The sequence below is a fragment of the Parambassis ranga genome, chromosome 5, assembly GCF_900634625.1.
Source record: "Parambassis ranga chromosome 5, fParRan2.1, whole genome shotgun sequence".
Lineage (NCBI taxonomy): Eukaryota > Metazoa > Chordata > Actinopteri > Ambassidae > Parambassis > Parambassis ranga.
Window position 1 is genome coordinate 15,422,682 of NC_041026.1, and position 22,624 is coordinate 15,445,305.

At 42.6% G+C, this 22,624-nt stretch overlaps 1 protein-coding gene across 1 annotated transcript; it reads left to right on the forward strand.

Annotated features, from left to right (window-relative positions):
• The first annotated feature begins 1,628 nt into the window (after positions 1–1,628).
• On the forward strand, positions 1,629–10,598 carry dusp7 (dual specificity phosphatase 7). The gene is made up of 3 exons (XM_028405899.1): positions 1,629–2,573; positions 4,049–4,477; positions 6,397–10,598. Exons 1-3 carry the CDS (start codon positions 2,165–2,167, stop codon positions 6,711–6,713), a joined length of 1,155 nt encoding a protein of 384 aa, XP_028261700.1. The 5' UTR covers positions 1,629–2,164; the 3' UTR covers positions 6,714–10,598.
• Positions 10,599–22,624: the final 12,026 nt, after the last annotated feature.

The following is a 22,624-nucleotide window of genomic DNA, read 5'->3' on the forward strand; positions in this document are numbered from 1 at the left end:
CTTTGTCATCGCTGCCATCTCTGTTTAAAAAAACGTGTCGTAACTCTGAGACGATGTTGTTAATTAACTTAAAACAGCTGCAAAGTGAGTTATTTGTTTCTGTGCATACTTCTCAACTCCTCCAAAAAACAGTTTATTTCTGTTCTACCTGTAAACTCTGCTCAGAGCTTCATCAATGAGATTTTCAAAATAAATGATGCCAGTCGTGTTTACCACTAGAGAGTTATCTGAAGACAAACACACACACACACAACGTGGCTACACACTCCCCTCACAGAGCCTGTTGTTGTCCATGAAGGGAGCTCTAAAGTTTCAGTGTGTGTGTATGTTTGTGTTATGTTAGTGAGTGTGTGTGTTTGCGTGTAAGTCACAGAGGGGTGGGGGGATGCAGATAAAGAGACATTGTCTGCAGCTGGTGCATCCCCCACCCCTCCTCTCTGCAGCTGTGAGGAAATCAAACGCTCCTCTTTTCCCCCTCTCCGCCTCTGTCACAACCTGCTGATGTCTTATTAGGTCATTCATGGGGAGACGTAGTGATGGTTTGTTCAGTGTGGCAGGTACACCACTGAGCTGTCACAGCACCCTGACACCCGGCATTAATGTGAGGAAACAAGTGATCTGTACTGTCCGTCTGAAAACAGATGCAGTGACTGACCGCACACACACACACACACACACACACCGTGTGGACAAACTTTTTGCTGCGTGATGATCACTTTTTATCATTAAGAAGATGAACTTCTCATGTGATTAGTTCTGCACACGTTTTCTACATAACATATATTTCTCTATCTTTATTTTGTCAGATTTTTTCTTTTTCTTTTGAGAGACAAAAAAAGGGAAGATGTTGTGTGTCCTCATGTGTACGAGGCCCATAACTCCATCAGCTTACTAGTTTATTTTGACACACAGGGAATATAATAATAATAGAAAATAGAGACATAATTGCAGCTAAAATTCATTGAAATTCTCTCTGCCTGTTAAAATGTGCATCTCACAGCTGATGTTTAGATTTTCTTACTATGAATTATTGATTAATATCTGTTGATTCTGCCATAGAAGCACCAGCAGTGGAGGTCAGTAATGTTGATTTTTTTTTCATTGTACGGGTGGCCAGGCTTACTCCCTGACATTTGAAGAAGATGAGGAAAACACTGTAAAAATTTCTCCCCCATAATGTTTTTTTTCTAATGTCCATTTATTATCATGAAATATAGTGTCAAACTGCCGAACAGATACAGCCTGTATGTCTTCACAGATGGTACACCCAGGGACCACTTTACCTGAACACAGTTTAATACACTGTCAGCGTAAATATCTATAAGGGAACTATCAAGAACAGTTAAAGCAGCTCACATGTGACAGTAAACATCTCTGTAACTTTTAATCAGATTTTTAAAATATATTTTCATCACTAATATGTGAATCAAACTTTGACTTTAATGTGTACATTTCCCACACTGACTGTTTTTAAGGCTAAATCATTTCAATGAATGGATGGTGTGTGTGTGTGTGTGTGTGTGTGTGTGTGTGTGTGTGTCGTGCAGCCAGGCTGTGAATCCTCAGCAGCTCTGCACCTTTAAATCTCTGCGCTCCTCCCTCTCTTCAATGACAAGCCCGCAGAGCCCCTTTAACGCATCCAGTGCAAATGACAAACCAGAGGTGCTCCACGGGCCAGCATGTCAAATAATAACAATAATCATGGGCTTTTAGCATCAGCGGCTCGGTCGAACATCACGTCCTCCTGAGACAGTAAGGAGGCGTCTTCCGGGCCGTTTCGCGGGGGGCTGCGGACGCCTCAAAGTTGGAGCGCGCTCGCCAAATGGACGTCGATGGACTGGAGTGAAAGCTGCGCTCCTGTCAGGCTGAAGGAAAGAGGCAAAGAAACCGCTGCATGTTCAAGTTTCCTGCTCCGAGCAGAGGGGCATCGGTGCGGCGCGCGTATTGGATGTGTGTGCGTGTGTGTGGAAGTACGCGTCGGGTGCCTTGCGCCCGCAGGAAGAGCAGCAGGAGCGGCGGCGGCGGTGGTGGTGGTGTCGGTGGCCGCGGGAAGGGAAGTTTAGCGCCGTGATTTCTCTGTTGTTGTTGTTCTTTTTCCCCCTCCTCTATTCTGTTGTGCTGTTTCCATGTCACGGCCGGGGACAGGCGGATTAACGTTACCCTGATGAAAATTAATCATCTGTGGAGCGGCTCCGTGATCGTGACTATGATGATGATGTCGAGTAAGAGCGTGGAGTGGCTGCAGGAGGAGCTGGAGTCCGGGGCCAGCTCTCTGCTGCTGCTGGACTGCAGACCCCATGAGCTGTACGAGTCCTCGCACATCGAGTCGGCCATCAACCTGGCCATCCCGGGCCTCATGCTCCGCAGGCTGAAGAAGGGCAACCTCCCGATCCGCTCCATCATCCCCAACAACGAGGACAAGGAGAAATTTGTCAAGCGCTGCAAGACGGACGTGGTGGTTCTCTACGACGAGGCGACCACGGAGCGGCAGGAGTCCGGGCTTGGGAGCTCCGTGCTGGGGCTGCTCCTGCAGAAGCTGCGGGACGATGGGTGCAAGGCTTTCTATCTAGAGGGTAAGAGCGGACACATGGAGGGGCTGAGGGAGACTTTAACCCACAAACATACTAGAATCGCTCAGATAGAAGTCTTAATGTTGATGTCACCACATGGTTAAACAGCCGAATAAACCCTAACAGAGGTGCATTCCAACATTTAACCTGATAAAGAGTCTGATAAAGTCACATAATAATCATATAAATAAAGTGTCGGTGTGTGAGGGCCACATCCAGCTGCTGTCATCTGTGCACACTAATGACGTGTGTGAAGCCTAATTAGACACATTAATAATAATGTAATCAGATCCGCTGTCACTGTGAAGTTTGATCTTTACGGTAATAAATATTTATGTTTTTATTATTATCATTGCGGAAGTTATTTTCAAAATAAAGGCAGAATGTAGCCGTGTAGATACTTTGTCTCTGTGTGTGAAGCTGCTGGCTTGAATACAGTATGTTTTCAATTAAATGCTGCAGAAATGGCCCCGCCATGTTGTGTTCCTTCAGGAAAAGACGAGCGTTTTTTTTCATGAATGAACCGAGAAGCGAAGGCACGACGGCACACTCTGAATAACCCTTCAAATGAAAGCTCACATGCTTTAATAATATGGCGAGTGGAAGAGAAAGCAGCTCTAAAAGCAGCTATGAGTGTGTTTGTGCTTGTAGATAACAGGAAATGTTTGAGCGGTAGTCACACGCCGAGCTGCCATTCACAAAAAGTCCACCGAGCTGCGTGCTGTTGCAGCGGAGCTGACAGTCCTGCTCTGCAGGGCTCAGCTTTTCTCAATGGAGCACATCTGTCCGGCCTGTTTTCATGCTCGTTCTGACGTAAATACCACGGTTATTATTATTCTTTAACCCCTCACACTTCTTTCAGTGTGTGATTACAGATTAAAAATAATCTGTTTCTGTGTCTTAATCCACTAAATGCTGACACATTTTAAGATTATTTTGAGTGTTCAGTTTAAATTATCCTCCACCTCACCTCTTCTTCCTGGCTACACAATAGACTAATTTAGTTTAATTGCCATAAAATGTGTCAATTTTTAATTAAAATTTCACCAACTTTTTACTCAAACATATTATTTTACTACCTAAAACACTGTGTCATGCAGTGCTGACATTCAGCTGCCATATTGTGGGTGTTAAATTGCACTTTTTTTGCCACACTTCCTTTGCTTCACCCTCCAACTGCCTCTGAGTGTGTCTGAATGAGCTCTCTTGGTGACCAGGTCAGACCAGGTCAGACCTCATAACATCTTTGTGTCACCTGTAACCTGGCCACACCATGCTGTCACAATAATGGATAGACACACACAAGATTAGAACCAAGAGGGAGGCACATGTGCACAGGCTTTAGGCCAGCATGGACTGAAAGAGAACATGAAGACAAGGTGGCTTAAAGGAGGCCAGGAAATGTTGTGCACATGCTCTCCATCACTGTTGTAATGTGGTGTATCATTGCTTTTTTTGCTGTCTTCCTCATCCTCTAGGGGGCTTCAACAAGTTCCAGTCAGAGTACCCCGAGCACTGCGAGACCAATTTGGACTGCTCCTGTCCTAGCAGCTCCCCGCCGACCTCCGTCCTTGGCTTGGGAGGACTCCGCATCAGTTCGGACTGCTCGGATGGGGAGTCAGACCGCGAGCCGGGCAGCGCCACGGAATCAGAGGGCAGTCCGCTGCCCAACAACCAGCCAGCGTTCCCCGTCCAGATCCTGCCGTACCTTTACTTGGGCTGTGCCAAAGACTCCACCAACCTGGATGTGCTCAGCAAGTACAATATCAAGTACATCCTCAACGTGACGCCCAACCTGCCCAATATGTTTGAACACGAGGGCGACTTCAAGTACAAACAGATCCCCATCTCTGATCACTGGAGCCAGAACCTGTCACAGTTTTTCCCAGAGGCCATTTCATTCATCGGTGAGAGAGAGATCAGCTTTTTAAATGTCACAGTTATTATGTTATAGTGTCAGTATATTGTTTCATTGGGCCACCCCCTAACAGACTCAGAATCCTGCAGTCCACTGTGACTGATAAAACAGGAATTTGAAATGACAAAATATGAAGCAATGTTTTGAATAAAACATGGAAATGGATTCTTTGAGAATGGGGTCACAGTGAAGGATTACAGCCCTGGTGTTGTGTCCCATTTTCAGTATTTCCCGACCTCCATTCCCAGAAAACGAGTGAGTGAATTCCCTCTCTGATGAGTCAGAGTCTTTATGTTTCTCCAGACCGCTGATATTATTCTATTTTTTAGAAGTAATGATTCTGCTTAGGTGGGAGGAAGTGTGACATATGCCAGAGCCAGAGGTCGTGGCAGATTTGGGTCATGCTGATGTTGAATGGAGCCGGCTGTAATAATGCAGGTGTTAGATCCTCTCAGTAAACAGCAGGGTGATCACGAGTTAAAGGCGGCAGTGCTGTGTAAACTTGAAAGAAAAAATATTGTTTATATGTTTTTTGTATGCACAGAGGGAGAGGCAGCGTGATAAATGGGAGGTTATTACATTATTATGCATTTAAAGTGACGTAATGCTGCTCTGGCAGCAGATCAGCTCCAGCAGATTAACTGCTGGTTACTTATTTGACTCCTGAGCCGGGTAGTTTTAGCTTTGATTCCCCTGATGAGGATTTCTTTCTTTCTTTTTTTCTTCTTCTTTTTTTTTATTGTGGAACGTGAGCACACATCACATATAAATTTAATTTGGCATCGGCTCAGCAGCCTGAGCTCGTGAGCCGACTGACCCCAATCCTGCAACAACAAGAGATGCAGGGCAGAGAGGAAGAGAGGATGAAAGAGAGGGTGAGAAGAAGGGAAGAAAGACGAGCACTTAGCTCTCGCTCTAATGGCCTGTAGAGATGCAAGTGCAAGGGCTGGAAACTGATAGGTGGATGTCGGCCGTTAATAATGTAAGATGTTTTTTTTTTGTTATTCAGGTTTTTCTGCAGACAGAGTGCTAGAAAGCAGAATGAAATATGATGTTCCATTGAGAACAGTCACTCTGGATAGAAAGTAGAATCATATAAATGCACACAGCTGTACTCTCAGGTCAGGGAGCATCTAATGGTCATTAATATTATCCCGTCATCTGCTAAATATGTTATTAATACATCATTCTGTTGTATAAAATTGTCATAAACCACGTAGCATCAATAGGTATAAGACATGTGGCTTCCTGCAGAGCACCATGGGGATTATATCAGAAGGAAATATGAATGATGATCAATATAATAGATCAACTGGCTGTATAATAACAGAAAGAAGAGTCAGTCTGTTATACAAGTCTAGGAGAAGGACACACATTTGTCAGGTGTAGTGTATTTTTCAGAGTATTATTAGAAAATGATGTTTTAAATGGACAAATGTTTAATTCATGGCACAATTTAAACAGGATCATAGAAATGTGTCTCTGTTTAAAAGAACTAGGTGTACTAACTGTCACTGACGGATAATCATAGTGATTATTTCCTCTCATAAACAATAGATTCAACAATAGGAGGTAATTCACAGTGAAATGCATGCAGAGGATTTCTGAGTATCCATGTAGCTACAGGTTAAAGCTGACTAATGGAGTGAATGTGGACTCTCTAACCGTATGATGATCTGCTAATTTAGCAGTTTGAATTAAATCAAAGTAAGTTTAAATGATTATATTTCACAGAGTAACAGAAACAACCTGTGGAAACATGTTCACGTTTCACTCAGGGAGGTCAATGAGTCACCCTGGGTTCAATTTTACACCCTTAAAAATACGTTTTTATATGAATGTGGGTCAAAATGTCAGGAAGATAACTTTTTCTAATCTAATCATCTTTCATCTGCTCCTCCTCCTCAGACGAGGCACGCTCCAAAAAGTGCGGCATCCTGGTGCACTGCCTTGCCGGGATCAGCCGCTCGGTCACCGTCACAGTGGCCTATCTGATGCAGAAGCTCAATCTGTCACTCAATGACGCCTACGACTTTGTCAAGAGGAAGAAGTCGAACATTTCCCCGAACTTTAACTTCATGGGCCAGCTGCTGGACTTTGAGCGGACGCTGGGCCTAAACAGCCCCTGCGACAACCACTCGACATCCCCGACGCACGACCAGCTCTTCTTCACCACCCCGACCAATCACAATGTTTTTCAGCTGGACACGCTGGAGTCCACATGAAATTTTGACTGGAGACTGTCCCCCTTTTTTTGTTTATAATGAAGGGGAAAGAGGGGTCACGGTGGTGTTGTTACCATGGTAACAAATGGCTGCACTGGAGGAAAGCAGCCTGTTTCAATGAATGTTTTAGCCTCCTGAGGCTCGTTGTCTGAGAGCCTGGCCACGGAGCAGTGTTGAAGCGACAGTAGGTGGGGGGTGTCAGAGATGCCACGTCGTGTTTTTTTTTTTTTTCTCCGATGGTGTTCTCCTCAGTGTTGATTGATACTGAGGAAGCCCCAATCACTTGGGGGAGACTTGACTGACTGGCCACAGACAGCTTCACACAAAGATAGGAACATCTACAGCGCTCGCTTTACGAGACGACAACGTCCTCTCTGTCTTTCTGTCTTGGCTCTCGTACTGAGCTGACTGGTGCCAAGTGGAGAATCTGGGATTTACATCGTAGGATATCTCGCTCTACTGAATGTAGAGTTTTTAAAAACCAAGGAATTAACACACACACACACACACACACACATGAACAGATTATGTATGTTTGTACTGTATGTATGTTAACGTACATAGCAGAAAATGTATGGGCAGTCCTTAACAAATTCAGTATGTCTATATGCATTTTTGTATATTTTTATGTACATTTACGCACAGATCTATACCTTATATAAAAATATATACGCATAGAAATCTTATCTTTGTCCACAAACAAAGTAATCCAATCCAATAATGGCTTACGAGATTGTAAAACTAAAGAAGGGGAATGGGTGTTGAGGTATTCCTAGTCTCTTTTTTTGTTTTCTTTTAGAAACGTGTTTTTCTTTAGGTTTGTAATGACCTAATGCAGTTTGCACAGTGGTGTAGCCATTGACTTGTTGGCACTTGGAGCCGGCTGCTGGAAGCAGGCAGATAAAGAGACATTCAGGAGTGGAGAGAGAGAGAGAGAGAGAGAGGAGAGGAGAGGCCAGTCCCAGGCTGCGACGAGTCCTGACAGCTGCACAGTGCAGCAGGGAGGAGGAGGAGGAGGAGCGAGCAGAGGTCCGAGGGGGGTTAGTGGTTATGAATCAGTCGAATCCTCCTGTATTTGGTTCAACCTTTGGCCAACTGTTTTCATTTCAGTTCCTACTTCCTGTTCATCCAGTTGCCTAACAAGAAGTACCCATCCGTTCCACCAGCTGTTTTGATTATGTCAGTCTCATCGCACTTAGAAGTATAAACCAGTTTCAGTGTGGCGTCAAAGTAAAAGAGAACTCCTCGGGCAGCTCGTCTCAGTTGCCTCAGGCAAAGACGTACCTCAGTCTTTCTTATGTAACCCTACGGTTGCGAACGTCTCTCTGCCCAGGAAGGAAGTTGTTCGCTTTGTCTTAGGTTCCCTCTCAAGAGATTTGCCAAAAAGAAAAGGGACCAGGGTTGTAACCTGGTCTCCGTGCTGTGGCCTGGGACTGGCCCCTCAGACACCTTCAGACTGCACTTACTTAAGAGGAAGCTTCACGTCCTTTAACCGCACTGGAGGGGAAACGGAAACGTCTTTTTTAAAAGGGATCACCCATTTCATCAAAGAAAGTTTAGTCTGAGTTGACTCAGCCTTAAGCCTTGGGTATATTAAATGAAATATATATTAAACACAAATGAATATAAATATATATATATATATAATAGAGCTAATATTAAACAGATCTATATTATTTTGTATACCTGAGCATGCTGTGGTACTGTATGCTCTCTAACAGTAGACGTAACCACGGGTTGGATGTTGCTTTACTTGGGTGGGAAGGACAAAAACAACGAGGATGGTTTTTTTAACTGCTGTTGCTGCTTGACCGCGGCGGCACACAGCGTGTAGTCGAGGCCGTTTTCTGAGACAGCGTCCACATCAGAATGCTGCAGTCGTGTTTCTCCTAATTAGCTTTTCCACTCATGAGTGAAACAGCTCTACACTAATTGAACTAATGTTAGTAAGGTACATTGGGCCTCATGGAAGAACATTTTGTGTTACATCATCATCAGCTGATCCTGACGCCTGTTCGCGAGGAGATCTGATCCTTGACTGTTATTTAGAGCCAACTTGACCAAAAATGAGCAAAAACAGTGCCGTGCTGTGAAAAAAAAACACATACCAGACTAAAAAAAAGCGACAATATTTGCATCACGGCACTGTAATCACACAACTTCTAAAGAAGTAAACAACTTTCTGAAGAAGAGCAGCATGTGACAGTTTAGAGATTCCTGTTTCTGTACAGATGGTGTGAGGCAGGTGTTGGTAGGACACATGAGGAGATTAATGAATTTTAAAGGAAACACATTATGAATTCAGAACTAATCTTAAAAGTCAAGCTGAAAGATGAAGATGAAACCTACCTGTCCACTTTCCACCGACTACACGTCCTCCTCAGCAGGCCTCTTCCAGTGACAGTGAAGGATCTGCTAGTGTTTGTTGCATGAGGCCCAAAGCTTGGTGTGGACGAGGTCTTAACAGAAACTTAGAAGTGGATTTCAAGAGGGCACAGAAGCTGAAGCGAGGGTTTGGTTTTTAGCTGGCCTTATATAATCTCTCTAACTTGTTTCTAATGCTGACTGTTCAATACTCTTTGTATCTCACTTTAGACAAAAAAAAACAATGTGTGGGGAAAAAAAACAACAAATGTTTGTTATCTGTTGTTTGAACATGAACACGGTAATAACCAGAGCTGTCTTTTTACCGTAACGGGTCACACGAGGTCCTCTTTGTTACTCTGCAATATATCAAAACACCTTTTTTTGCAGTATTTTGTAGATCCAAGACCTCAACGTTTTTACATTTTTCTTCTTTTTGTACTATATCTATACTCTGTTATTATACAAGATCCAGCTTGATTATGGGGAATGGACTGAAGTAACATTTCACCTGGGGTGTCCCAAAAAATATAGGGGCATGTGTGCCCTGTTCTAACCTGACAGATGCCCTTCCCAAACACACACACACACACAAACATATACACACACACTGCTTCATACAGCCAGCGCTGTGGTTCAGCATGCCATTTTTGTTTCACAATAGACTCTTACACCACCTGGCTTTAATAATTACAAGGTATTTTTCCGTCTTGTTTTGATATAATGTGCTCTATGCTATTCCTGTGGCCTTTCAATATGAATATGTTATGAAGTTATATGCAAAAGTTCCTCTCCTGTTATAGATGAAAATAATACATCCAAGCTTGAATGAACTGGAGTCATATCCCATTCACAATAAGACAATAAGATAACATTGCAGACTTGATCACCTGCACCCTAGGATTGAAATATATTTCAGTACGGAGCTTTTCTATTTAAAGAAAAGAAAGGAAGATTTAAAAAAAAAAAAAAAAGGATACGGTTGATTTTAAGCTGCTTTCTTGTGTATTTTTTTCTGTCTTTGTAACAATGAAAGAGAAATCAAGTCTTTTTCTCTGTTTGTAAATTTGCCAGATCACAGGAACGACAGTTTCTGTGTCCTTAAACTTGTAGCTACATCTCTGTAAGAATGTGCTCGGGTGGCGGATAAGCGACAGGAGAGGAGAGGAGAGGAGAGGCAGAGTGAAAGAAGAAGTGAATGATTTAAAAATGTTACCTCAGTGAGGAATTTTTCAGGGATTTTTTTGACAATGCATCTTGCATCGTGTTACAGCTTCAAAGTCACGTTGAATAGCTGTTTTGTATTGTGCTGTAAACAGTTTTTAAAAAAAGAAAGATGCAATCTGTCTGTGTATGGAAAAAAAAACAAAAAAACAACAAGGGGCATGTTAACCGGGGCAGTTTCACTTTTCTGTCTACTGAAGGAAATATGATTGACCCTATGTATTGTACAGTATATATGGAAACAACACAAGACATGTTTATACCGCGAATAAATATTGAAATATTTTTTTCTTTAAACATGTTTCCTCCTTATTTCTAAAACCACAAACCTACGCTGGAAGAGTCACTTATTGAGAAAGAAGAAGCTGCGTTCTTATTTACAGGAAGTAAATGTTGAATTAGTCAACGTTTCCCAACATCGTGTCTGATGTTTGGGTTTGTTTGTTTTTTAATTCATGCCTTAATTCTCAAATTATTTAATCAATTCTTGAGCTGAAGGCTGAAGCAGGAGAATTTTATTCTGGTGTAGCCAGATGTCGACACAAAGGTGTGGTTTAAAGTTTATCTCCATTAATGTTAATGTAATTTGTATAACAGTACACTAACAACAATAATGATACAAAACCTGTAGCTACAGCCAGTTAGCTAACACAAATAAGCAAAGGTAAATAACTACAGACGAAGCTTGTGGAGTCAGCCCCTAGAGGCTGCAAGGTGAACTGCAATTCCATGTTGGTTTTATTTAACGCCTGAGCCCCGTCTTCTGCCTGTTTGCGTCTCAGCCTCTGTTTCTGAGCATCCACAGGTGAAGTTAAAGTTGTGGATGAATGTATTAATAACCAGTGATCTGCGGTGTTATCATTAAGCTTTTCAAAACAAGATTCCAATAGAAACTGTATAGTAACTGCTTGTTTTTGTCGGTTTTGCTATGCCTGAAACTTCCCGCCCTCATCGTCTTCCACACACACACACGCAGGGTTTTCTTGTTGTTTCTTTGCTGTGGTTTCTAGAAGCTGCATCTCTGATTGCTTAAACTGAAACTCTGCCACTTCCCTTCCCATCCACCGCTCTATTCGTTTTATGTGCGGTAAAAAGAGAGTCTGTGTTGAAAGACAAAAGAAACACTTCAACCACTGATCTCAATCTGACCTTGTGTCTAGAGCATGATAACCACACAATCAGTGTGGTATATATATATATATATATATATATATATATATATACTCTCTGACTGTCTGTACTGTCAGTAAGAATCTTTGCTGTGTTCCTGTGTGAATTTTCTTTCCTTCTTTTTCTTCAATTAGTGTTAAAAAAAGACAGTGAGGAAGTGAGGGTGAAAAAAGACAGCACTGTGAGCAGTGCTATAAATAATAACCCCCCCCCTCCTCTCCTGTAGATCTGTCCCTGCTTCTCCTTCTACAATGGCTCTCCTTCACTTTCCTTTTATTCTTTTTTTTTGAGGGGGGGGGGGGTGATTTCCTGTTACATCATCAAGTGAGCCATTCACCTCATAGTAATTCACACAGGATATTACAATGACAGCAGAGGTGAAATAACAGGAAATTAAGGCTCCGCCCTGTTTGAGGAGCAGGGGGTCCGGATGATGGGCAGCACTGAATGATTACTTGCTGGTTTCCTGGCAACACAATGACAGTGTTCCCCACATGCTGGTCATCATCATGATTACACATGTAACAGGGAAAAGTGTCCTGCTGCAATTTGAAGTAATTAAAGGCAGACAGTTTATCATGAAATAGTTAAAGGGATCAATCAACGGCTGTTTGAAGATTGTTTTTAACATAATCTTTTTAAAGATTATTTTGCATCTGTATGTGTGTTTCACAAGAATACATAGGAACAGCTGACAAAACACAACTTAGACAACAACAATATAAGTGGAAAGTGGCACCACTGCATCACCAAACTGCAGGAACCTAGCTGTTTTTGCACCAGGTGTTACAGACTTGATCTCTGGCTGAACGAAGGGTCACAGCAGGCAGAAATGTGATCTTGACGCTTCTTCTTTCAGAGAAAATGCAGGTGCCAACACGCCCTGCACCTAAACATGTTACCAAGCCTGAGATGCTTATGTGAATAAGTCAGCTGGAGACCTGTGACAGACAGACAGAGCTGAAACCTGTACACCTGTCAGCCATGACGGTGACAAAATGGAGAGCTCAGGTCTTGATACTTGTAAGAATCCTTCTCTGCTGCTGGCTCCTTTAATGGGCTCCAGTAATTACAGTAAATAGCTGCTGTGGCTGCTGCTGCTGCAGTACTTAGGAGAGCCTTGTCCTCCCACTGTGAGTGGTACTGTACTGATGCACTGTACACTCTCAGCTGTCTTTCACAGTTATATAAAGAACCAAAGCAGCACTCTCTCCAGCAACGCAGCGCTTCAAGAGCACAATGAGAGGGGGATCTGAGAGGGAGCGGAAGAGGAGGGAGGGAGGGAGGGAGGGAGAGAGAGAGAGATCTTCGTGTTTCATCATGTTCAGGGCTGCATACCTGAAAAACGGAAAAAAGATAGACATTTGTTATGCGTTCTCACAATCTACTCACCGGGTTGTGATCTCCATTTGTTGTTTTTGAAGAACTAATTACTGAGTTACCAGTTTGTTTTACTGCACATGTCGTAGGATGGTAATTTCTCTCTTTTTCTGCTATAATGTAACGTGATCCCGATGTCCCTGACCTTTTACCGTCTTTACAAGTGAAACTGATTAAGTCTAAAAAATCCTGGTGTGGATGGGCTGTAAAGCATGTGTGAACCTTCCTTGACATCACCCACAGGCTTTCTAAAGAGCCATTCTGAGTCCATGTGGGAGGGTCTCACCACCATCATGTTAGCAGTAAGTCCACCTAAACTCCTGGGTAATCTAAATACAAGCAAAGACATGGGGAAGTGTGTGTGCAAGCATGTGTGCGTGCGTGCGTGCATGTGTGTTGACTCCTTTTATCCCCCACAGGCTGCCATGGGAGCTGCCAGTTTTTGACACTTCTGTACAGGCTTCATTTTCAGTTCTTGAGGTTGCTGCTTGGTGAGAAGACACATCTCTTGTTGTGTACTAAACCTGTACGATGGCACGCCTGGGTAATGTCCAGGCCTGAGACCATTGCTGAACTTGTTGTCTGACCTCAGAGGTTCCTCAGAATGTGTCCTCATTTTTATTTGTAAGTATTAGGGAGACACCTCGTGCTGTAAAAAAAGACAAAAGAAAAAGCTGATATCAAATGTACCCTTGCAGGTCAGTGCCGCTTACCGCTGGAGAACACACACCTCGGCACGTCAGCTGTCATCTGCTGAAGCTCCTGTTGCTGATTAGGTACACACACACACACCTGGACACAGTCTGAATCACCTGAAACTCAGAGTGCTTCCACAGAACCACACAGGTGTCATTTTGTGTGTAAATCCCTGTGTTTGTTGTGCGAAGGTCAGATACAGTGAACACATGCATTCTTTTATCCACTTTCACAGTGTGTACGTGTGTGACTTTGGCCCTGTCCTCACTGAGCAAACACATCCGGTGTGTTCTTATCGGTGAGCCCCCTGTGGCGTTGCCCAAAAGGCCATTGTAATGTTTGTTTAATGCTTGTGAAGTGAAATGTATTTGTCATCATGGTCAGAACGGCTTTTAAATATCACCTCTTCACCTGAAGTAAATGAGGATAGCCGTGTCTCCTTTTACTCACAGAAATCAAATTAATTGGTTGATTCTGGTGAATTCAGGGATAAGATGAGTCACAATGTTGCTTTTATGCCTTTCTCTGTTTCTCTTACTTCATCCTGTATCCATTTCTCCTTCACCTCCTCCCTCCTCCCTCCTCCTCCTCCTCCTCCCTCCTCCTCCTCCTCCTCCTCACTCTGGGCCTGTGTAACGTGACTTCCACAGGGTGAAGGTCGGGTGCTCGCCAGACTAGCAAAGTACGCTGCACATCCGCTCTTAAGTTAAAGAGTAACAACAGCAGGTGATTACCACACTATGTGACCACAGTCCAGACTGCAGGAACACACAAGTGTTTAAGGTGTGTGTGTGTGTGTTATAATTCTAATGAACAGTTTATCAGAGTCTGATAAACAAGTTTGTATTTGTAGTTTTTTTTTAGCTTCTATGTTAAAGTGGACAAAATAATGAGAACAGCTGTACCATAAACAACCTATAAAATTTAAGAGCGATGAGGTCATTCTTAAGATGGTGTGTGTCATTGTAAACTGTGGTGTTGGGTTACTCTGGTGTTTTTTAAAAAACACAAAACAACCATGAACAGGGAGGAAAAAATGAGACTTTATGAAACAAACTATAGAAAAATCCCCACATGAAGCTCCAGTGTGAAACCACCATCTCCTCAGGCCTCCTATAATGTGGCCTTAGTGCCTGCTGGCTGACTGAGTATTTTGGTCCAATGAGAGGACGCATCACATTCAAAATCTGTCTCTTCCTATGTTTGACAACAAACACTTTTTTTTTTCTGACTGTATCTCTTTAAGGCTTATTTATTGTTCGCACACTTTCCTGACCTTGTAGCTGCTCTCCATGCAGACACACAACATGGTTACATGGACTTCTGTGTATATTCTTAAGCTCTAATGATATTTACATAAAGCTGATAATCATAATCATTCTTATTCATATGTGGCAGAATACAAAGACCCATCAGCCTCCAAACCAGGTCCATTCATGTAGGAAACATCCAGTTATTTTTCAGCACACAGGTAATAGACACCCATAAAATAATCAGTGATTAGACATGATCTCCTCTCTGGCATTAATAAATGATGAATGAAACTCTCCGGTGTGCTCCCTGGAGTCGGATTAGCAGGCCATTAGCACGTTGACTCCTCTAAATTGCCCCGATTGTCTCAGGAGCACCTGACCGGCCTAAGCGCTCCTCTTTCACCTCCACCCCCCCCCCCCCCCCCCCCCCCCGGTTGCTCCTCCGAGACAGGCAGTTAGATTAGAAATGACTGTCGCATGTGAGAGACGGGCAGCAGACGCTCTGGGAGACAGGGCTCGGCTTATCCTCAGGTTTTATTTCAGACCACAAGCTTTGACTGCCACTGTCTTAACGTTACAAATGCAAAGAATCCAGAAGAAATAAAGTATCTTATGTGGTAGAGATGAGATGAAATATGAAAAATATGATTCAAAGCACATACAATCAGCTCTACACCGCTGTCTTTTTTTGCCTTGTTTTGGTTCAACTTCCTGTTTTATTTTGAAATTCTTGCTTCTTTGTGAGTGTCTATAAGTTTTACTTCCCTTTTTCCAGCCTGTGTGATAACCTGCCACACCCTAATCATGTTCACTTGCCGTGTTTACGCTTCCAAGTGTATTTAAGCCACGTGCTTTGTTAGTTCGTTTACCTGATGCTCTTCCCTTGTGGTACTTGTTCTGGGGTTTTCCCAGCAGTTGTCTTCTGTTTGTTACTCTGTATCTTTTTGTTTCTTCTGGCCTTTGATAGTTTTGCTCTTTAGATTTTGGGATTTTCTTGATTTTTTTCTTAAATAGAACTCACCTTCTGTTGGTTCAGAACATTTGCCATGTCTTTGGGTCCCTACCACTGGTACTGCTTAAAGCTACCAGTGTCCAGGTTGATTTCTAATCATATGTAAGGTGTAGATTACCTTTATTGGCTTTATTGTTTTGATTGAACAGGCCATGTTAGAGATGGGGCTGAGAAATGAGAGAAAACCACCAGCGGATGCAGAAAGGGTGTGAATTTGCTGTGCCTGTCTGGACCATGAGAGACCGAAACAAATATAAAAGTGTGATGTAAGGGTGTGTAATTCTTACAGCTGATAAATCCCAGGAATCAAAATCAAGAATGCACTTCTGATCGACACACAAACAGGAGGACTCATTGTGTCTGCGGGACTTTTTCCACCCATGAATTTATGCACTGTCCAGAATGTGCAGATACACAAAACTCTGTGTACACAGTACTTTAGGAACATGCCAGTGTACCATGCTATTTTGTTAGAACAAAATAAAATAGAATATAACATATTATACATTATTTAAATCAGACAAACTTATCTTCTAAACAAAATCTTTATCACTTCTTAACCATGGAGCTTGAAACATATTTCTTTCTTATAACTTGACGTTCCTGTAATTTTCATATTTTTTTCTCTGTGTCTGTGAGTGTGTGTGTGTGTGTGTGTGTGTGTGTGTGTGTGTGTGTTATATCAGAAGCTTAAATAAATATTTATAACATTTGCAAGCTATGATCTTCAGATTTGTCTTATCTTGTTTTACCTCCTCTCACATTCTTGGAAAAGGCTGCACACTCCAGCTGTAGTGTGAAACCTGTGAGGACACTCAGTCCCCCGGCTGTATGAGACAGAGCGATGGGGAAGTGGAGATAAAAATATTTTCTTTCTTTTTTTTCTTTTTTTTTTTTTTGCAGCCTGATCCATCTGATGATAACAGAGTTCTCCTTGGCTGTTACCATGGTAACCATGAACAGGAAGGAAGTGGAATTGTTGCAGAGCTCAGCAGGACAGACGCTTACCACCCGCAGAAACTAGCACAAGTGATTACAGCTTGCAGAGGACAGTGTGTGTGTGTTTGTGTGTGTGTGTGTGTTTTTCATGTTTACGTGGACCAGTCCTACTCATTTGAAATTCCTGTGAGGACATTTCTGCATTGCGAGGACATTCAGATTGGTCCTGGCTTCAAAGGGGCTGCCTGGGACTGTGTGTGTGTTTATCTGTGTGTCTGCACTTTCCTGTTCAGACTTATTAGCATGGTAGCATGTTGTGGAAGTAGTGGTGAGCTCTTTGTGCTCATTGTGCTCTGGACTACAGCCAAGAGTCTATCTGACCCCATTAGATTATTTATCAGCTTGCATAATCAGCCTCTGCAAACTACCACTAACCTGATCTGCACTGCACTCAACCCAAATCAAATCAAATGAAATTAAATGAAATGAAGCACACCTGACTGTATCTTGACAATAACAGTGACCATCAGGGTGGCAGAGAAGGATCGTGCACCTTAAACAAAAAAAATAAACCTCACTGCAGATAAGCTATAGTAATAAACATCTACATATGTATGTTACTCTAAAACAAGAGAAAACATGAGATCTGGTCATTCATAGGTTGTGAGAGGCAGTCCTGATACAGAGTAATAATTCCTGTTATTTTGTGTGACCATGGCCAGTCCTTCTGGCCGGTTCGACCTCCATGAATTATAGTAAAAATCAGGATTGTACTTGAACTAAAAAAAGAAATGAGAGCATCAACACTGTATCTGTAAGAGAAAGAGAGCTTTCTGCTGGCTGTATAATCTCAACTGTTTGACCAGTCAGCTCAAGGGAGCTGTGAAATGTGAACAGGTGGATGTATAAAGATATATATTCTAAAGATTTTAACCATGTTGCCATATCCATGTGGTGTCTACAGCCTTTTTGTTCTAAGGTTTCTATTTTTATAGAGGCCGATAATTCTGATTTTTCTTGTGTTGTAGAGCGCAGCAGCATTGCTTTCTTCGAATTTTGTATTCCGGTGTTCCGGTTTACCATCGGAGTATTTTTACAGTGTTGTAGCAGAGTAGAACAGATAGAAGATGAGACTATTTTGCATATTCATAGATTTTTGCATTCTTATTAGGCAGAAGTGAAGAGTTATCTGAGCCATTTTTAGCATGAAGGCGCTTTTTTCATAAAAAAAAGAGTCGATGTCAAGAGATGTACTTTAACTGCTTGAAAATGGTTGTCTAACTGCTTCAAAAAAGGGTAATCTGTCCAGAGTTAAACTTTAGTTCATAGCATGGTGAATTGTTCGCTTTAGGACACTACAATCATGCTCTGTGTGAAAGCACTTCCCCTCTGGCCTAAATTTCAGACTCTGTGCTCTGTTCTTGAACTCCATCAGGTTATGTTACATAATGCTACAGGAGTCCCCACAGAGATGAAACTCAACATGTGCTTCAAGCTCAACTTCTGCTGATAATTCAGATTTTACACATCTGTTTGGTCTTCTCTTCCTGTCTTATTAAGAGAATTTGAATTCAGCTCCAGGAGTCTGAGCTTCATGCCTGCTAAATACGGTAAATGTATTTCCCTAAAACCTTGATAATGCCTCATCACAGAATACCTCAAAATCTCCTTTAATCTGAAGAGAGAACAGGTTCTGCCTGCTGCTGTAATTCAGACACCTCTAGCTTGAGATGGCATAACAAACCTGCAGGCAGAGAGGCCGACCCTGAGCCGTGTCCTTCAGAAAACCTCAGTGAAGGCTGTTTATTCATAGCGCTGTTTTAAAATAGCACCGCTGATGAAAAGAAAGAAACATAGCATTGTGTAATCACACACTCATACGTTATGCAGATTACCAGATTAAAGACATGTTCTGCTCCAGTAGACATATTCACAGGCTTGTTTATCAGAACTCTCAGCAATGATACAGCTGTTTGAAGAAATGAGAAACATCTGAAAGAGGCATCCACACTCTGTCCTGATCTGTGCTTCTGTGGTGGGATGAAGGGTTCTGATGGTGGTAGCATAAGGGTGAGTGGGGCAGGTATTGGAATCCACATTCCAGGATTGCAGCCATCACGTCTGTGGATGGAGTGTTGGTCAGCTTCTCACGGTGAAGCTGAATGACAGGTCACTCATTGCGATCATTTGTGCTATCTTGGCTGTGCTGTCCTGCACCTTCACACTGTCACAGGGCATTTTTTTCTCTCCTCTTCAAACCTATTAGGGTTTACGTGTGTGTGTGTGTGTGTGTGTGTGTATGTGTGTGTGTGTGTGTGTGTGTGTGTGTGATCGAGTCTGAAACCACGCAATGGCCCAATTTCCAATCACATAATCTGATCTGGACATTCCTATTAATAACAGCATGGATATGTTCTTCTGGTAGATGCACAATGGATGCCTGCTGTGGGCAGCAGTGGCACAGTGGTATAGCAGGGATGGCCCATAACCGGAAGGTAGGTGGTTCAATCCCAACTCCTCCCTAGTCACAGTTGTGTGTCCTTGGGCAAGACACTTTCCCTGCATAGCCTCCAGTGTACTCACTGGTATATGGTGCTCTTTGCTGGGCTGCCTTAAGCAATTTCCCCATTGTGGGACTAATAAAGGTTTCAATTAATTATGTAGTAACAGTGATGGTGACTGTTGAGTTCTGTAGGCCTTTTCTACACTATGCTGTAAGAGGGAGCACCCTGCACTAGTGCTTTCTGCACTATCATAGCTGGTGTAGCATCTGTCTGCACAAATGCTGTTTGATATTTTTTTAGACAGTGCTGAGTTTCAACTAGCTGCCGCTGAAATAAAAAATAATCTGTCATGATCAGATGAAGTTGCACTGTAAAAAAGTCAGCAAGTGTGCCGTCAAGGGTCTCAACCTTGACCTCCTGGATCACATTTCGTGAGGCGGCACATCAGCTTCGTAAATTCTGCCTCGCAAACATGCATCGACTGCATGTCAAGTGATTTATCACCGAGAAGCACACGCGTTTCCGTATAAGAGCTCTCTGGTGGATTCAAAATATTCATGAATGTTCTTTCCACATTGTAATCTCATTATGTGCTCACAGGGTGTTCTCATTTCATTCAAATGCTCCTAATTGTCTCCGTGGCTAATTCATCCAATGTCATTTTTTTCTTTCACAGTTAATGCTTTTCAAAGAGTCTCTCTCTCTCTTGCTCTTTTTTTCTCCCTTTTTCCTTCTGTCTCACCTCATTAGTGTCCATTATCAGTAGGAAGAGCTAAAGATGCAGTGTGCAGAATCAGGATGTCAACAAGTGCAGGAGATACAGGACACTGTGTGTATGTGTGTGTGTCACAGCTACTACTAATGAGCTACAAATCCCCTGGTCGTGTCGCGGCCCAGGCTCTGTGTTAGCGCTGCTTATTGGTGAACATGAATCTGAGCTTTGCAGGTCAGCAGCTGAGAGGTCTGCATCTGTGTGTGTGTGTGTGTTTATGTGTATACACTCATTCACTCACTCATGCACACACACTTACACAGAATAGTTTCAATCATGACACTCAAGTGGAATCCCTTTAAGTAGAAAAGGGATTCCTGCATTAAAAGTAATAGCTTAGTAAATCACACCTGCTAAATATAGCTCGCTGGAAAAAGGACACTTTCACGTCATGGTGATTAAACCGCAGACTCTTTTTGATAAGTGTGTGAAGAATTACATGAGGCAAAGAGCAGTTCGACGCTGACATATTATTGCAGTGTAATGGTGTCAGGGCGGCATCGTGGACAGACACAAATATTTGCTTTCACCTCAGTTAACCTGTCTTCAGTTTTTAAAGTCACAGTGACAGCTGGCATTTCCTTGCTATACCCAGACAGATTAAGTCCAAAAATAAACATCCCTCAGGGCCCACAGGTTAATCTCACAGGGGGACTTTTTCTCCTCTCTAATTTTATTTAGTTATTTATTTATTTATGTTTTACTTTTTGCTTCTATTGACTGAGAATTGTACATCTTAGTCCTCTAACTGAAGCTAAAGCAGACAGTTTGTTCATCAATGTGACATCTCAGGATGTCTAACGCCTTCGGGAAAGGAAATTCTTTCAGTTGTTCACTTGGACTCAAGGGCCTCACATCCATCCGATCATGAACATGATTGATAATTCAGGAATGGGTTAAAGAGGAATTGATTAGATTTTGTTTTCTTTTTCTTTTTTTTGCAATTATGCGCGCACTCACAGCCTGTGATAAGTGGTGGTGATGTTAAGGTCGTTCCTGAGAAAGACAAAGATGTGACCTTTGACCACCAAATTCTAATCAGTTTGTCCTTGAGGACAAAGGATCATTTATATTGTGAGAATTTTTGAGTTAGAAAAAGTTCTGTCTTTGCACCACTAAATTCTGATCTATTTGTTTGACTTTAAGTGAATATTTGTGAATACATTTGAAGAAATTCCCTTAACACATTCTTCAGATATCGATAAGCAGATTGGGGCTGGTGTAAGGTCATGGTGAATTTGACATCATTCAATAATGATCTAACTAGAGGAGCAGATGAATTAATCAAATGTTACATGTATCTGTAAACGATGACACCTACCAGCTTTTCCTAATGACACCCACACATTTCACACTATGTGCTGCATTGTCTCACAGCTTAGCTCTAAAAATGATTCAACGTGACACAGAACTGTGGCTCTCTGCTGTCTTGCAGCAGGTTGACGGCTGCGGTGTTGTTTCGAGTTTCCTTGGAGCATGTGACAGGGTCAGATCAAATCTGCCCTCTCTCAGCTAACAAGCCACATTTTGACAGGGACACACCATGTGCTCGTTGGATGGAGAAAGTGGTCATTATGAGAGGATTTTCTGATGAAAATCTGATTCTGCAGCATTTCAACATGTTACAGTCACAGTCATAGCCAGAGATACACTTGCTATTTTTAAATGTGTGTGGAGCATCAGTGCACTGATTAGAAGGAGCTTTCCTACAGATGGCTATAGTGCCGGTTCTCACCTTGGAACCACAGTTTGCTGGTTCTCCTTTAGGCCACATCCTTTTCTGCTTTTATTTACAGGTCAGTGTTTGATTCTGTGTCGGTCTGAGCCTGTGTCGCATTCTTCGGTATTTGAGTTCTATTTTAGTAAACAACTCTGTCTTTATGTCTTGAAGGGTGCTGTGGTGTATCAGGAAGTGTTGCACTGTTGGCTGAACTGACAGCGCTGACTGTGTCTGTCCATCTCACTCTGACTAATTCTGACTGTGGGAAAGTCTTGGCCTGTCCTTGGCCCGGCGCAACAGATTCCACCATGTGATCAGAGGCGACAGATTCTCTACATATCAGACGACTCGGGTGTCCACGTCTACTTCCTGATCTCTCAAACACACACACACACACATATATATATATCGCATGCACACAAACACGCGTACTGACACCTACACCGCAGTGTCCGATCTGCCTTCCTGTCTCAGGGTCTGGTCCGTGTCCACACAGCTGCCAGTCGTCTTAGGTTGCAGCACTCAGCCTGAAAATAGATGCTTTGACCATTAACAGCCAACATGCTAACCACAGAGCTTCCTGTTAAAGCAATGATGGGCGTATAGGGTTACAGACAGAAGGCACATATATACTGATGCTTCATGGCCAAAAGGAAAACAATACAATAGAATCTCAGTAATGCTTTAAATCGCTCTCCTGTTGTTTTACTTCTTTTTTTCACCTGACCTCCACACCTACCGGTGTACCTATTTCCAGTCATCTATTCATCATTCAGCACCCTGTCAGCCATCCTAGCTTTACTTCTTATTGTGACTTTTGGGTTCCACTTTAAGACCCTCACCTGCCAGCTGTGCCCTGTTACTTAAACCATGCTTC

What these genes read in the sequence shown, in the direction of transcription:
- dusp7 (XM_028405899.1), top strand. Translation starts at nt 2,165, where the DNA reads ATGAAAATTAATCATCTGTGGAGCGGCTCCGTGATCGTGACTATGATG. An exon ending in CAAGGCTTTCTATCTAGAGG is followed by an intron (nt 2,574 to 4,048) that starts GTAAGAGCGGAC and finishes CTCATCCTCTAG; the next exon opens with GGGGCTTCAACAAGTTCCAG. An exon ending in AGAGGCCATTTCATTCATCG is followed by an intron (nt 4,478 to 6,396) that starts GTGAGAGAGAGA and finishes CCTCCTCCTCAG; the next exon opens with ACGAGGCACGCTCCAAAAAG.